General features: G+C 38.4%; 1 protein-coding gene across 3 annotated transcripts in view; it reads left to right on the top strand.

Annotated features, from left to right (window-relative positions):
• LOC145683657 (solute carrier organic anion transporter family member 74D-like) overlaps window positions 1–17,766 on the top strand; it is a 112,505-nt gene that overhangs the window by 56,575 nt on the left and 38,164 nt on the right. For all 3 annotated transcript variants that reach the window (XM_081754996.1, XM_081754997.1, XM_081754995.1), the window contains one exon: window positions 6,485–6,674. In XM_081754996.1, the coding sequence (XP_081611122.1) occupies window positions 6,485–6,674 (190 nt within the window). The remainder of the gene's footprint in view (window positions 1–6,484; window positions 6,675–17,766) is intronic.

Raw genomic sequence — 17,766 nt, 5'->3', positions numbered from 1 at the left:
CGGTAACGCTTCTATAATGTCACTTAAAAAAAATGATTCTTCGAGCCCTGCAAAATATCCTAGTACAGCAGTTTTCATCTCTGCATCCGAAGAAACCCACTTGCACCCGAAAAACATTTTCAAGTTTCTAAACAAGTGAAAGTCGGAGGGGGCCAGATCAGGCGAATTGGGCGGTTGCGGCAACAGTTCAAACTCACAGGAATGAATTTCTGCCATGGATGTGAGGGTCGTGTGAACGCGCGCATTGTCCTGGTGAAACAAGGATCTTTCGTCGCAGCATTCCTGGTCTTTTAATTCTTATTTCCTCACGCAAACGTCACAGAAGGGTGCAGTAGTATTTAGAATTGACAGTCTTTCCCTTTTCCAAGAAATCAATTAGAATAATGCCTCTAGGATCCCAAAATATTGTCATAACCTTGTTTGCCAACAAACCTTGTTTGACTTTCTTTGCGACAGAAGATGCGGGTTCGTTTTCATTTGTTTTGATGCCAGTGTATGATGGTGTACCATGTCTCGTCCATAGCCATAAATCTGCCAATAAACTCTCCTGGATCACTTTCAAAAAGTTCCAACAAACAATCACGGAAAAGGATGAGTCGGTTATGTTTACGTTCAACTGAAAGCAACTTGGTACCCATCTCGCGGATACCTTACAAAACTCTAATTCGTTTAAGATAATGTTTTTTTCTTTCTCGCTGATAGGAAATACTCACAGTCTCTGCTACTTCTCTGATTTTGATTCTACTGTCATTGAAAATCAGGTCACCTTTTTAAAAACATTTTCTGTAGTGGTCGGCATTGAAGGCCTGCTACTGCGGAGGTCATCTTCAATGCTATTTCTGCCACACTTAAATTCTGCTGCCCACTTTTTACAATGGCATACAAAGGCACGGGGTTTCCTAGTATCTCTACCATGTTAATAAGAATTTCTTGTGGTGTTAATCCCTTTTCTATCAGGTACTTAATGACAGCTCGATGCTCGATTTTCCCCATGTCACAAATTTCCGTCCCTTCCACCGACTTAGCACCTTATAAACTTCTCACCTGAAACTATAGAGATATGAAATGTTGCACAGTGGCTATTAACGGATATAGCTGTGCAGCTAATGTGTGCAAAAATAAAATAATTGCTTCCTTCTTAATCAGACCACGAACTTTCCTATTCACTCTCGTAACTTATGTACTAAAGATTAGTAACAGTCAGGGAAATACACAGAGGTGGATTCTGGGGGTTTGGATCCCCCGAAATCCCGACTTGTTTGTTACTTTAATTTCAGGATTAATTTTACAAATTTTAATATCATATATCCTCATATTGAATTTTGGCGCCCCGAAAAGTTTTAGATCTCCTGAAATAAATTTCTGTGTATGTCCCTTGTAACAGTAGTCATATTAAGATGACAGAAGTGTAAGGAAGGCCACAAGTTGAATGTATGGTTGCATAAAGCCATAAATGTTTTATACAGTGATCACTGTTTATTATTAATTAAAGCATTTAGTGTATTTTTTAAAAATATTCGCACACAGGGACGTACGCAGGGGGTGAGTCCTGGGGGTCCGGAGCCCCCCCCCGAAATTTCGACTTTTCTGTAAATGTAGCCTAATTTTACGAATTTTAATATGGAATACCCTCATATTCAGTTTGGATCCCTCCCGAAATAAATTTCTGCGTACGCCACTATTCGCACAACATCACAAAGTGATTGAAATCATAATATGACGCATGAGTGTGATACAGTTTAATCTTTGCTGTCATTTTACTAATGTTGATCTAGATGAAATCTAGAAAGAATAAGGTTTCATTAAAGTATGGTATATACGTAATATGCATTAATCGTGCTATGTAAAATAATACGCACTAAAACATATGCATTAAACAGGATCTTTGATATATGCATTTTCAGCTGATTGATTGATTGGACTTCAACTTTTTTTCAGCTCCGAGGCTATATGAGACGAGACCACTTGCTACAGTGGAATTCGAACCACTATTTGGGTTTATACTGGAGGCAAGCACTGAAGTATCCAAACTGAATCGAAGTCGTGACCAAACGGAGAGCTCCCTCTTGGCTATATGGTTAGCATATGCGTCTTTGGCACGGAAGACCTGAATTTGATTCTGGTTTGGATCGTACAGTAAGCAGCAGATCCACGTCTCATATAGCCTTGTTATTGAGTTGGACGCTAAACTAAAATCCAATTTTACCCAAATGCCTTAACTACTTGACTCTAAAGTTAAATATACCCAATCGCGATGAGTGCTTGAATGTATTGTTGTGTCTTGTCAAATGTTTTGAGTGTATTAATTCTTGATTTTACCAAACTTCTTATCACTGCAGTGGAGAGTGTATTTATAGATTTGTTTAATATCTATTAGAAATAATGATTTCGACATCCAATGTAACCTTGGAACCATTGCCTTCTACATCCGTCCGCTCCCTCTAACTGCCTGCTCAATCAGCCAAAAAATGCGTGTACCTTTCATCACGAATTCGCCACTAGATGGCAGGTCCTACCATGGCATCCTACCGTTTGACAGTCAATCCTGTAGCGTTGCAGTTTGACATTTGTACGTATACAATACATGTTAATAGAAAGAATGTAAAGAAATCTAAATGGTTTGCGTAAAGGATATAATATGCGGTAGTCATTGAAGTACAAAAAAAAATGTTCAAATAGGAACACATTTGTTGATGTTACGGCTGAGGCACAAAAATGAAAGAATACGCACAATCATATATTGGCCTAAATAGAATATATATAATTTTATGCTCTTGTGAGAAAGGAACTCTGATGCTATAAGCAAGGGTGCCGATCCTGGAGGCGGGGGCCCGGCCCCCCGCATTGTACTTATGAATATGCGATATTTGGTATAATTTGAATGCAATTTGTCTTAAAATCCTCATATATGTCTTCTGCATCTGAATGCCCCTCTCCCAAATTTACTGAGAAATCGGCGCCATTAACTATAATTGTAATTATACAGGATGGCTCAAAAGTAGGTATACGCCTACACCCCTGCATCGATCAGGTATATCATTCTAGCTTATAGGTTCATTTGTTTCGGCTGTTCCGAGCTTCAGATATAAGTACAAAGACATTAAGAATAAATAATAAAGAAACTAAGTCTACCTTATGGATAGCAATAAGAAATGATATAAAAAGCAATGGGTTGATCAGTAAGTTACTGTATACCTACTTTTGGGCCACCCTATATATAATAAGGAAGTTTAAATCCCAACACTAGTCATTACTAATACAAATGTGAAACACAAAGAATTGTACCTTTTCTAATACACTTTCCAGACTTTGGGCTATCGCAAACCACACCACAACATGTTATATAGATTGTTTTTACTCTAAGCTAAATTGTACATTGTTTTAGTATTAAATTTAGTGTTGCCCACGATACGAAACAGCAACTGCCTATGAGAAACGAGATGAAAAGCTGTCTCACAATATAGCAATAGCTTCTTGAGATGAAGTAGCTTAAATCTTGTCTCGAGAGCAACAATATCCAAAATATACAAGTGAGTATCGTTTCAGACAGTGAAACTACAGTAGACTTCCAAGCTATGCAAATTGAATACTATATTGAAGACATGGAGTACATTCTTGGGACTGAATCGATTACTGAGAAACCTTTCGCAAAATCTCTTACCGGTTTTGCTATATGAAAATCAACTGAAATTGGACGTAGTACTGAATTTTTTCAACTTCCAGTCAGGGGCGGATCCAGGGGGGAGGCGATCGGGGCAATTTTCAGCTGATCTTATATATCATCAGTGGCGTATTTACGATTTTATTTCGGGGGCTTTGCTAACTTTCGGGGAGAGGCTTTGCCTGAAAATAGGAAAATTCTGCAAGATATTTCATATACTTTACTATAGTAAGTAAGATTTCGGGGGGCTTAAGCCCGGAATTGAGTTTTCCGCTTACTCGCACATCCCACTTACTTCAAAAGACAAAGGTACAGGAAAAAATGAGTTATAAGAAAATTTCCTATAGTACTTGTCTAGCTGCCCAAACTTGAGTCTATACTCTGCTGAATTACCATACAAGGCATCACTTACATTGTTTTCCGTTTGTACGTACAATGCCACAGTCGTGTTGTGCTATGCTGCATTGAATATCTGACCGGCTTTACGATTAGAGATATAATGTACAGAAAACTGAGTAATTATGAAATACTACTCGTAATTGACATATACGTATATATTCACGTGCTTAAACTATGTCAATTGTTATTCATTGCACGTGTCATTGGCTCCAGTAATGTATGTGGCACCTCTACCGGAACATGAGACTGGTAGAGCCAGTAATTGATTCCCTATCAGATTTCAGGAAAATTCTGGATTGAGAAGGACTGGTGGTCGTGTCTAAATCGTGAAATTGGTATGTGGTTTTGATAGGGTATATTCTCACGTTAATTCGCCTGAATGCTGGTATCTGGTTGTGGTAGAGTATATTCTCATGTTACTAGAGGAACATTAGTCTGCCGTGAACACTCTTATATATATAGGATATTCCTGTATACTCGATAGAGGATTTCGTCTCCATCAGATGTGCTTTGACTATTTACGCAATGGAAGCATCTACTATATCTCGTTGGAGAGATGTTAAAACCTCCCTTTGCTGTGATCAATTGTGAGCCTCTAACCCAACGTTTCAGCCATTGATCAATTAGTAGTGAGACTTCATGCAATTGTAAATCATTACGTCTCCTCTGGGTTGTTCCTGGCCTTAATATGGTGGGTATCTTACCGGTTTGTGACCTCACCGGAACTCATTCAAGGAAAACGCCTTATTTCGGTTTCACGCATTGTAACCCAACGCAATTAATAGAATCCAATGATGAAGTGGATAAGACATCTGAAACGGAAAAAAAAATCACTCCTCCTTGTCTTACTGGTACGTTGAATGCACCTTGAACTCGCTACTGTCGCTCAAGTAAGGTTTTTCTCCATTTCTATGGCGGTCCCTAACATTCATATCTCAAGTAACGTAATTGGATACGTTGATCGCGTGAGTCTTATTTCCCAGTTGTTATACGTACTGGTAGAGGGGGGCTCTCCTAACTAGTAGGAGTCTACTGACATCTACAGTACCGGTGCGTTAAGATACGCTAATGACACTGGAGACATTACGGAGTCATTAGGTACCAAATCACAAAGTATGACCACATCGTCAGAGACCACACGAATTCCACATCTGCCTACCTCAATTTTACGTTCACTTACCATACCCAATATCATTGGTAATCGCCCATTTGGGAGACGAAAAAAGTCTTTTCTTCCTTGGTGGGTTAGAGTCGTCTTCCTATACGCTTACGTTATTCTACTGAAATGTGTAAGGCATGCTGAGGAGAAAGTTTTGTCTCCTCCACTCATTAAATACATCCGTCAGTGAATCAATCATTTTTTAATATCATTCCTTCCTCAGATTTGTGTTGGGAGTCATATGTTATAAATAAAATCTTAGTTAACATCTCTAAGGCGAACAATAGCCTTCCGAGAATGAGAAGAATCCTGATTGCCCACTCTATCCTTGGAAGGTGACTATGGAGTCATAAAGTGCACATCGTAGTAAAGCATGCGGTCAACTCAGGGTGGTGCTTTGAGTTTGAGACATGTTATGACCAAAAGACACCTGAAACTCTAACTGGTACGGGACATAGTGTGCCAAGAATCAGGTATCCAAATTATCCACTTCATCCCCGGATATGTTATAGAACTCCCAGCGTGGTTAAACTTGTGGTTAATCCAAGAGGTTCTCTGAGCTTTCTTATCATCTGGAACTTTAACTGGAAGGAAACAATAGTCTTCTAAAAACAGGCATATCCTGATTATCTACTCCATTCTCGGATAGGAGGTGGTGAGTCATAACCTGTAAGATATCCAGTGTAGTAAAGGTTTGGATTAACCCATTAAGTAACTAATATCTTAAACTCAAACTGGTAGGAATACAATAACCTTCTAAAATTAAGGTCTATTTTTATTATCCACCCTATTCTCGGATGGATTGCTTTGGGGTCAAAAGTTACAGTAAAATGTGGTGTTATCCCATTGGAGATGCTCTGTGTTTGCTCATCATGCAAAATTTCAATTGAATTTGCATTCTGATTTGCATTCTCAATTGAATTTGCATTCTGATTTGCATTCTCAATTGAATTTGCATTCTGATTTGCATTCTCAATTGAATTTGCATTCTGATTTGCATTCTCAATTGAATTTGCATTCTGATTTGCATTCTCAATTGAATTTGCATTATATTAGCTGTTCAAGTGAGATTCGTGCTAAAAGACTCTTATAGTGGCTATCAAAGGCAGATTGTTGGTTCAAAATTGGTTATGTGAGCTTTCAAAGCCAAATCTTTGACATCAGGCTTTGTAATATAAATTATAGAGTTACTTGATGAAGTGATACTGAATATCAATAAAAGTTTCTGCGTGTGTATTAAGCAAGTTTTTGTATATTTCTTGTAGGATTACTGAAACCTCCATTTATGGGGCTTGCCGTTATTGTATCAGGACTTATCCTAGCGAGAGCAAGACCCCGCGCAAGGCTTGTTGCTGGATGGAACGTATTTATTGCCTTCTTAGCAATTTCGTTAACTGTTCTGTGCATTTTCTTGACATGCAGAGCAAGAATTCATGTCGATCCTTCTAAAGTAGGGTAAGTTTTATGTTTTTTAATAGTTTAATTATGAAGAGGTATGTATGGTAGTGGATGACTTAAATTATAGAATTATAAATTTACAAAAAAAATTATTGTGATATTAGCTATCGAAACCAGATCTTTGATTAACAACTATATTGTACTAGCTATCAAAAACAGATCCTTAATACAGTGTTTTATTATTTGGGCTAAAGGCAGATCCTTGACAGCGAGATCTGTGATAATTATTATGAAAGATACTTGATGAAGTACTCTGGGATATTAGCTATCAATAGAAGTTTGTAATAAGGAGTGTCCACTGAAGGGTAGCCCTGCGTTGGACAGACAACGAAATTTAGACAGTATAAAATTCTATCTCCGAGAGGTAGAATATCTTGGTGGTGTAACCTACCAGAAGCTTTGCTTGCGATTACAATTGGAATACCCTAGCGTCATCCACCAGAAATACAAAAATTAGTAACATGTCTTCTATAAGAATCAACATTGTTCTTGTAAATTGCTAAGCAACTGAACATTTTCTTCCTTATTCAAGCATTCAGAGTTTCCCATCTTCCTTCTAAATTTCTGAAATCAATTTCCTCTTACTTTCAACCTTATACTTTCTAGTTGATTAAATATCTTGAATGATTTGATTAAGGAGAAAGACAATTAGATTGAGTATGGACAACATCAGAGAGGAAAATTATATAACTCTGGCACGGTATTAAGGGACAAAAACGTCTTAAAAATAACATTTTCACCCCCAGAGGTATCATATAAGTCTGAGATCGACAGCGTCACAAAGTGTCGTATCTCAAAAAAAATCGAAAATTGACATATTTTACTATGTAGTTGCACACACTGACTTCTACAATTTCCCAAAACGACACATCTGTAATGTGCGTTGTTTTGACGGTGGTGATGACGTCATTGTGTCGTATCTTAAGATGAAGTATATAAACCATTTTCACAAACAGTCGCATCTTGAGTTACGACAGTTTGTGAGCAACAGATCTTTCGCAACTGGACAGATACGCCTATATTCAAAGCGATTTGTTTATATATACAAAGTGACCCAAAAGTAGGCATAGAGTCCCGTACTGGTAAACTCACTGCTTTTTATATCTTTTCTTATTGTTATCCATCAGATAGACTTAGTTTCTTTCTCACTTGTTCCTAATGTATTTTTACTTATATCTTAAGCTCGGAACAGCCGAAGCAAATAAACTTATAAGCTAGAATGTTATACTTGATCAATGCGGGGCTGTATACATATATATATTTACACGGCATGGGGCGTCCTCAGGTTGCGGATCGACAAGACATGACATTTTTGAGTTTTACGTTTCACCGTTATGCCGGTTAGCCTAAAGGAGACGGTGATTGAGAAATGAATGAAATGATGGAATGAATAGAGTGGGAGGAAACGGAAGAACCCTGAGGAAACCCACGCACACGCTGTTTGTCCACTACAAAGTTCACTTGGCGGGAGCAGGATTGGAATCCGCGACCCTATGAACCAGAGGTGAACGCTCTACCACTGAGTCACCGCGGCTTCAGGTTGCGGATCGAGGAGAAGGCCTTTAGATATAGAGGTTACCTGCGAAGATACTGAATAAGCAGTCGCCGGCAGACAAGGAGTGGCCCTCCAGCTTGGGGGTTTGGGTGAGCCTAACAAACTCATCCTGTAATAAAAAAAAAAAGACACTTTTTCAGAAACAATCACAGAAGCCTCGGACCAAGACTGATAACTTGGCACGAGATCAGCAAAAGAAAATGGACATGAGATTTGGAACATGGAATATTAGAATTCTTTATAGGGAGGCGCGTTAAAATCCATAACGAATGAGTTAGAGAAATATAGGATGGACCTAGTAGAAGTTCAGGTTGCTTGCTATGATGGGGTATGCGGTGCAAACACGTAAGAACATCAGAGAAATTTCTCTCCGATTCTTTGAATCTAGGCATGGACTAAATGAGGGAGATTCAGTCCATAAGCACATCTATTAAGCACTGTGGCAGTAATTTTGTACCCTCGCAACTTGAACCGATTGTTAAACTGGCAAGGAAAAAGAACCCATATACCGTTCATTGTGTTGACAGAAGCGATGTATGAGACTAGATCTCTGTCCCAATGTCTTTGTATTCTGTCAGTAAGACGTGACGAAAATGGAGATCCAATCAATTGGACGGAAATGCGCGAAGTGAAAGTGAACAAAGACTATCCAAACTGCATTCAGTTTGAGACAAGTCATTTTGAGGACACTTACATAACTATTTCCCTGAAAAGAACGCAGATTGAATCCACCAGATAGAAGTTCCTACTTTGCAGACTTGTCAAAGTTATCGCTCCAGAGAAGTACGAGGACTCGTTTTGATTGATTGATTTTTAACGTCCCTTTCAGCAGCGAGGCTATATGAGACGTGGACCTACTGATTAACGTGGAATCTAAACCACATGAGCTCCCGCCGGGAATTGAACCCGGGTCTCCCACGCCTACGAGGACTCGTTATCATTGTGTCCGGGCCCAACTCCAATCATTCGAAACCCTGAACATGTTCAATTTTACAGAAACTTACCACATTAGCCATCCTTCTCAAGTGCAATATCAAAGCATGCAATTTGCAAATTACTTTGCAAGATTTTATATTCTGGCAATGACAACTTCATAGCATTATTTTATGTTATGGTTAGTATGCTCTTAATATTGTGTTTCTTGTGTGTTCTCAGGAATATCGTTTTACCCTCAAGAATCTCAGGAAGCATTTGTTAAATTATTTTGTATAATAAACACGAAGTTTTTCAATAAAAGTGCAATATATTCTGATTGTTCATCTATTAATGTAGTTCTCAGTATAAAAAATATGCGTCATATCTTTCATACAAGAGAGGATTATCATCGTCACAAACTGTCGTATCTTTTTCCCGCCAAATTTTCCACAAGCTTTTACAGGCAAATTCCATAAAACTTTCTACACTGATTTCTTATTACTTAAGTTATAACTTGGTAAATTTTCTCTGCTTTCCGTAAAATAGATTTTGAGTTATGGTTGTTCAAAGTTGTGTGAAAACCTAAAAATCGCTCTCCTGAAAAGTTTAGAAAACTGAGATAGGACAGTTTGTGACGCTGTAGACGGTTTGTGTATTAACAAAACCATCACAAGTATGGATTCTATCAACTCCACTGGAAGCAAAACATCCCCATATAGTGACACGGGTAGGTTACTTCGAGATTTTAACAGAACTCGCAGAACTAAGTGCTTCAACATACAGTACATGCGATAATCTTGAGATAACCTGAGACTTAAATCATTTTAATAAAAGTTAATTTTTGTCTCATCACTGAACAGTACTTAGCGCCATTATTTACTACCCTTGGTCCAATACACACGCATTGTACATTGTTTTGAATAAGGTATTGTTTCTCACTGTACGTGAACAAACATTGAGACCAGATATTTCCCGCCAACTCATTGCAACATCTTGCAAGATCTTGCGGCATATTCCATCACTTCCTTGGCGTGGCAATTCGTCAGATTTAAATTCTATTGAAAATTCGTGGGGTAATTTGAATGTTATGGTTTGCACAAGGACGCCTAGAACAAGAAATCAGATAATTGAAGAAATAGACGATGTCTGGGAACATGACATTCAACTAGAAACACTGTAAAACTTAATGAACTCCATGCCAAAAACTGTGCAATCTAGTAATTAAATTGTATTAGCTCAAGTCAAACTAATTTTTGTACAACTCTAAATTTGAGTTCTGTTTACAATGGCTGTCACATTTTGTAAATTATCACCTATTGTTGCAGGTAGCTATAGGAAACTTCTGAAACAATTTGAATTTGCATTCTGCATAAAATGTCCTTTGAATTGATGTATAGTTCATTGTATGTTTATACTTCTGTAAACTTCTTATTAAATCTTACAAATGCATGAAACTATATGGATCTATTATTATTATTTCTATATATGTAATCGAGTCATTGCCAAAAATCTGAGTACACTACTGATTTATCAGAACTATTTAAGAAAGGTGTGTATCCGTACCAACAACCGTTTGTTTGGCTTATTCTGTAAAATAAACATCATTGCTCATATAAACAACTTAAAGCATACGATCCTGTTTCCACTAACGTAAGACAAATTTATTGACTATATTTGCGTTCAATGATGTGCCCACTGTGAACATCACATAAACTATGTTGTAAGATGATTTACATATTTAAATTTCGCGTGAAATTATGAATATTATTTCAATTTAATTAGGAATTTGCATATAAAGTTTATTGATTCTTACATATTTATCAGCGGGAGCATATAATTTTTATTAGTATTTTTAGGTATATATATGGGTTATTTTGTTATGTAACTGAATATTAACGAACAACAGGACAGGACTTCAGAGTGAAGCAATGAGATTTTGATATTAATGAATATTAACTTCGAAAAAGATACCAAATTCTATATTTTAGATACGCTAGTTTGCTTGCATAAAGGCAGAGAAAGCCTCACAGAAAAAAAAAAACTTAAAAAAGGCATGTGTGCCTAACGGAGCGTTGGACTCCCACGTCGTGGAAGTTTTTGAAATCAATATAACCATCTTCATAAGGATAAAAAACCTAGGAGCTTCAGGTTTTGCGTAGATGGATAGCTAGTCTCATTTCTTAGTGTTGTTATAGGTAGTAGCATACACTATCACTACCGAGACACAGTTCTTACCAAAACAATGCTTTAAAAGTCATAAAATTTTTAGCGTATCGATGTGAAAATGCAGGATACAAAGAGGTGCTAGTTTTTTAAAACACACCCCTTTTTAGCGTGTTAGACTCTTGTAGCGTCATTTTGCCAACGGAACACTCTCAGATAAAAAGAAGTTGACTATTTCAAAATTATGGACGAGTCCACTTGAGCTAGAGTGGTAGCTGTCTAGAACGTTGTTTGTAATTGTTCCGTAACATCCGCTAAATGTCTCTGTCAAAATATAGTTATCGTCTGCTCCGCTGATATATGCTGTATATAATAATATGTGTTATGTTATGTAAATAAACTTTCTGGGTGTTTCCGTAGTTTTAAACATATTTAGCTCAATATATATAGTTTGTTTATTAAAATTGGCTTGTACTAATACCAGTTTTAGGCCTAGTTAATGGTTGTGGAAGGTATGCAGAGAAACTAACACATACCTCAGTTTTTTTTATATATATATAGCCGAGAATGCAATACTGTTGCAAGAGAGAAGCGAACTTCCAAACAGTTATATAATGCTTATTATCATGTGTCAGGCTACTTTAGCCTTGTTTAGAGTCATTTTAATTGTTTGCATTTTGTATAGCTTATGTAATTTGTTTAATTAACATCATTAATCAACTCAGAAAACACAATCCTTCAATGCATCCGTTTCTGTAATTTACCATATTCAATGTCACTTGTTCAAACAGTTCCTGGTGTCGCCGGTAGGTGGCTTCACCTGTCAAAGTGTGTAAGTAAACATGTCAAGTAACGAAATTGAATAAGTTTAGTGTTTATTTTAATATTTCTTGTAAATACAGCACAGTGTGTGTGAGTAAAATATACTAAACTGAAGCTTGATTATTAAGCTAGCTAACACACATAGTGACAATCAACGATGCTATTGAAGTGATCTACAAAGTGGAAAAGAATATGAAAAAGTGTAATATTTCGAGTTTTCTAGGTCACTGGAAGCTCACAGGTGAGGAATGCACCTTCACCCCTATTCCAGTGGAGCGGGCTATATTGGATTGACCCAACCCAAAAGTTGAAAAAAACAATGAACCCGAAAAGAATATAACATTACTGGGGACAACCAGAAGGACAATTCTTCCTGAATCGCGAGACAGTGAGCATCAAACACTGAAATTCGTAGTCGTGTTTAACCGTCAGCTACTTAAAACTTTGTAACATTCAGCTATGTGTTAGACATAACAGTGCGTTAAGTACAAACATATACTTAGTGCGTGTGTGCTTTGAAATGGGCAATCTTAGCAAGTTTACCTTCGGTATTTCTGCGTTTACTCTGAACTAACATTCTCGTGGTGGAATGGGAAAATAGGAGATACCGCCAATATTTACAAAAATGTGTTTTACAAAAGTATAAAAGTAATATAAGACAAAGTGCTACATGTATCACAAGTTACTAGTGGGAAGAGACAATGCTTTACCCTATATTTCGTAAAGTGCTTCGCACCAGTAGTAAATTTTGCCATTTTTACGTCACACGCCGTATCACTTGTTTACGTTACTAATAGTGAAATCTAAAGCTAGTAACATCATTATTGAAGAAAACTCAATGCCGAATTCTGGGGGCAATCTTCAATGCTATCTTATAGCATAGTTTATTTAATCACCATTGAATACAAAAACTGAGCCTTTTTCTTGTATTAAGTAGGCGGGTTTAATGCAAGAAAACGTCAGTGTGTCTAATGATGATAGGCTAGTAAGAACTTTCTTCAAATATAAACATATTCTCTAGTTTTATCGCACCAAGGACTACCCTTTTGGACCGCCACTGGTGCTACTAAAATCCAATGGCAAAGAAAAGATGACGGTTGACAGAGCCTAGCAGCACGACAGGAGGAAAGGAGCATGGTCCACAACATTGGAAAAAACCCTACCAGGAAGTGCATCCAATAGTGAAAGCAGAGACACTACAAGTAAGAAGAGTGCGGCGCAATAACTACAAATGTGCACGAACGATCAAAATTGAGAGCTCAAAAGTGTGATCAAGAAAATTTTTAAAAAGAAATATATTTTTTTTCTCTTTTTTCTCAGGTCTCATAGCGAGACCGCGCGCGCGAGTGCTCTTGTAATAAAATATTTGTGTGCATCTGGAATTACGGAAGTGGTGCATTAAAACAAAATTACCACTGGAATGTTGACTTCTTTATTGTTTGCAGTTTGGCCGCAAGGTGATGTGTTACCCTTTTTTCTATCTTGTTTGCTTTTCAGGCCGGAAGCTGGGTCTATCAATAGATCGTAATTACGATAAGCGTATTTTGGGTGTCTTTCACATACAGGATGGGTGTTAAAACCATAGTAAACCTGTAAATCAAAGTTTCATGCATAACAGGAATCTTATTTATCTTTTTCAAAATTTTAATTTTATTCAATCTAAGACTCTACCGACTAACTAAATTTAGTAAATTAACTTTGTGGCAGGAGGTTGCAGTAATTTAAAGTAATTATCAGTTTAAATATTAAGATTCCTCCCACATTTGCATTTTAAATATTAATAATTTTCATAATTTATTCATATTATGCAATCTCACATTCCTCCCGCTCACAAAGAACTTGGCTGCCGTGCGCGTGGGGCACGACACACACACCATCCTGGATGTATGTTTTGTTTTTAGAAATGTCCCTTGCTAAATTTTGCTTTTAATATTAAATGTTGTGGCAAGAGAATTAAAGTAAAGTCTTGTTTTCTTTTTCATTTTTCTGGTCAGTAAAGTATGATGCCACAAGAAATGAAAAATACCCAACGTTTTTACGATATTTAGTACAAGCCAGACGCGGGTAGCAGTAGATGTGTTTTTTCTTTCAGGTTGTCGCGCTGCCATCCAGAAAGTTTATTATTTTTGTGTGTATTATTTTTGTGTCATATGCATTTATTTTGTTGAAGTGTCTTGAAAATTGCTAAACCTTTTGGAGGGGAATAATATTTAGTGAATTCAGATCAGGCATATTAGAGCACATAGTTGTCTATTTAGAGTTCATAATCACTTAATGGTATTAACGCGGAAACAAGCTAAAGCGATGGAAGGCTTTGTAGGCGACAAGATCATTGACGAACAATTTGCGCAAGTAATGGAATTTCCATCGGAGTCTCAAGACACCGAAAGCGATTCGGTAGGAAATGTAAACACCTCTCTCCAGGAAGTAGTTCCGCCTGGAGAAGGTACCGGTAGTAAGGAAAGGGCTAATGAATCGGAGCAGGTTAGGGAACCGGTTCCTAGTACCTCAGCGCAAGTCACATCTGTAACTGACCCGTGTCTCGCGTCACTGTTTTGCATGTTAAAAGAAATATCAGGCAAATTGGAATCGCAGGAAAAGAAACAAGAGAAAACATTATCGGAACTAGCAAGTAGGCAGGAGAACGCTAGCAGAGCCATGCTAGATAGGTTAGAGGCTGCTAAAAAGCAAATCACTGCCAATTTCCGGCATGAGATGCTCCAGAATGTGACAGAGCTAGAGGCAAGAATCGATTCCTCAGCGGAAGCTCTGGAATCCAAGATAGCAGCATCCTGCCAAAAATTAAAGTCATCAGTTGAGGCAACCGAGAATAAAATCAGCGAATTGGAGGCACACACTAAAAACAGGATAGGCGAGATTTCTGAGGTCCTTGGTTCAAACCTCGCTCAGGTCTCTCGGGATGTCAGCCATTTACGTGGTAACATGGAAAGGGTGGGGGAAAATGTAGCCGCCGTGTCTACGGAAATAGATAGAGTAAAAGCAACGGTGGATAGTTCAGTGGGCCATTTACAATCCAAGCTACGTAGAGCAGAACTGAAATGGGAAGAACAGCTGGAACTGTTAAAGGAGTCGGTGAGAAAAAACGGTTCCAGCTGTCAAAACACAGCCTCTGTCTCGCATGAGAGAATCGAAACGCCGGTCGCTGGACCGAGCCATGCGGGACAGTTCCCTGAGCTTCCCAGGCGTGAGAACTCAGACGAGCAGGCTGCCCCCCTCCTCAAAACATCAACAACGTCAGTAGTAGCAATGGTAGTGTGGCCACTTGCCAGGTAGCGTCGGCCTTAGGGCTACTACACCAAGATCTCTCTCTTCCTGTCTTTACAGGAGGAAAATCAGAAATTCAGGCCCATAACTTTCTGGTAGAGCTAAATAATTACTTTGATTTAACGGGTGTACCAGAAGAGAGACAGTTAGCATTTTCCTCCCACTGCTTCCGTGGCATCTCACGCCAGTGGATGCAGGTGACTTTAAACAAATGCTCTAATTACCAGAATCTTGTTAAACATTTCAAGAACGCCTATCTCAGCAAGGAAAAACTTACTAATCTCCGTGCCTCCATTTTGACATCACGTTTTGAGACACGGGGAAACAAAAAACCGACAGAATACTTGTTGGAGTTACTGCATACCAACAGTATTCTCGACCCCCCGTTACCTCCCCAGGTTCTTTTGCGAGTTCTTCCACGTCAATTGCCATTCTCCATCTATAAATGTATTGTTTCATCAAAACCTCGATCTATAGATAAGTTGTTAAACATTGTTGGTGAGCTTCAGTCCACTTACCAGCCACCAAGTAACAACAACAATAGGAGGGGAATAAATACACTTACTGTAGAGGAAGAAGAAGAAGATTCAGGACGATCTTCCCCCCCCACGAAACAGTAGGCCGAGTAACCCCACCAGAGACAGGAGGTTCCACAGGGACAATGGGCCTTATTACAATAGGGGTACACGAAGAGGCAATGGAAATAGAAATAGCAATAATAATGGCAATTGGAGTTCAAAAAATTCCAGTGGTCAGTCTCGTAACACTGGAGATTCTCGAACGAGAAATCAGAGCAATCGAGGACAAAGACGTGGAAGGAATAGGGGTCGTGGCAACGCACAAACACGCAATAACAATCAAAACAGTAACTATGCGGCGGAGGTTAATGAGCTCCAAGTTCATAACGAAAGGACTAAACAGTCCTCGAGACAAGTCTCGTCTCGAGAAAATTCACGTGCGAACAGCCCTGGAACTAGTCAACGCCACTGAGAACTGTCCGCATGTTCTCAGAGCGGTGACTTGAATACTGGCGTACTAAATATTCAGGATCAACCGGCGAAATTTATTTCTGAGGATATGCGTAATTGTGTTATTGAATATAACAATGTTTTAGAAGAAAAAAAAGAAGAAAGTAGTGAGACATTTGTAAAGACTTTAGAGACACTTGAAAATGGGGATTGTGAAACTTGTAGACGTATAATTAGCACCACACATTTCGATCGTGAAGGAAATAACGACATTCGTCATCCCGAAATAATGTTATTGCAGAGAAATGGGGACAAAATTAAAATAAACAGAAAGTTGTTTGACGAGACGAATGCAATCTTTAAAGACCTGTTGGAAAGCTCAACCGAAAAGCTACCTAATAATAATTTAGTAACACTTCCCGAGGTAAAAGTAGGTCTATTTAATAGTAAAATTCTGGCATTATTGGATAGTGGCGCGAATATCTCGGCTATCTCACTGCAATGTTGGGAAGAAATACGTAAGCGAGACCCCCCACCAGCGTTCATCAAGTCATCAAACATTAGAGTTAGTTCAGCGTTCGGTCGCGCCGTTGCTTCAATCATCGGTCAAGTATTGTTAGAACTTGTGATTGCAGAAAAGGAGTACTATACTTCGGCAATAGTAGTAAAAGGGCTGAACCGTGAACTCATTTTGGGTTCACAGTTCTTTGTAGAAAGTAGAGCGATCTTAGATTATGAAAAAAACGTCCTTTTGCTTAACCACCCCCACCACATAGAAGTTTCTTTTCGAGACATTGAAATAGAGGAAGAAGACCTTTTCATAAGAAAATTATCCTGGGAGTTCGAAGAGGATGTGATTGATTGTGAGAATCCCACACTTAGTAGTATGTGCGCGTCAAGGAGAGGACCGCTGACTACAGGGCAGTTCGAGCAAGCGTCAGCAGGTGGAGGCCACTAGCAAGAGTTGGCTACCCTGCGCAGCCAGTTGGACAATGGGAAGTTCCCAACTGCAGCCAAACTTGCAAATGTTGTTTACTCGCCACAGGAATGGGCGAAGATTCAAACCCAGGCTACACCCGACAATATCAAAGATCATGTCGAAAAGTATACGGATTTAAGTGGGGAAAAAAAGCAAAAGTTGTACGACGTGCTCTACAAACATCGACACATATTTAACGAGAAGCCCGGTACCATTAGGGATTACCAGCATCCCATTGAAGTGACCGATGATCGACCCATAAAGACGAGGATGTATACTTACCCTCTGTGACCTAAATCCGCTGTTAATAATACTTTTAGTCGATAGATGACGTGGGATTTGTAGAGAAGTATACCACTTCGTTTAAGAGTCCGCTTGTTGAGTGCAAAAAAAGTATAGATC

Source organism: Thermobia domestica, chromosome 4, assembly GCF_964235325.1.
Source record: "Thermobia domestica chromosome 4, izTheDome1.hap1.1, whole genome shotgun sequence".
Lineage (NCBI taxonomy): Eukaryota > Metazoa > Arthropoda > Insecta > Zygentoma > Lepismatidae > Thermobia > Thermobia domestica.
Note: the sequence above shows the minus strand (reverse complement) of the source record. Positions and strands in the feature narration are given on the sequence as shown.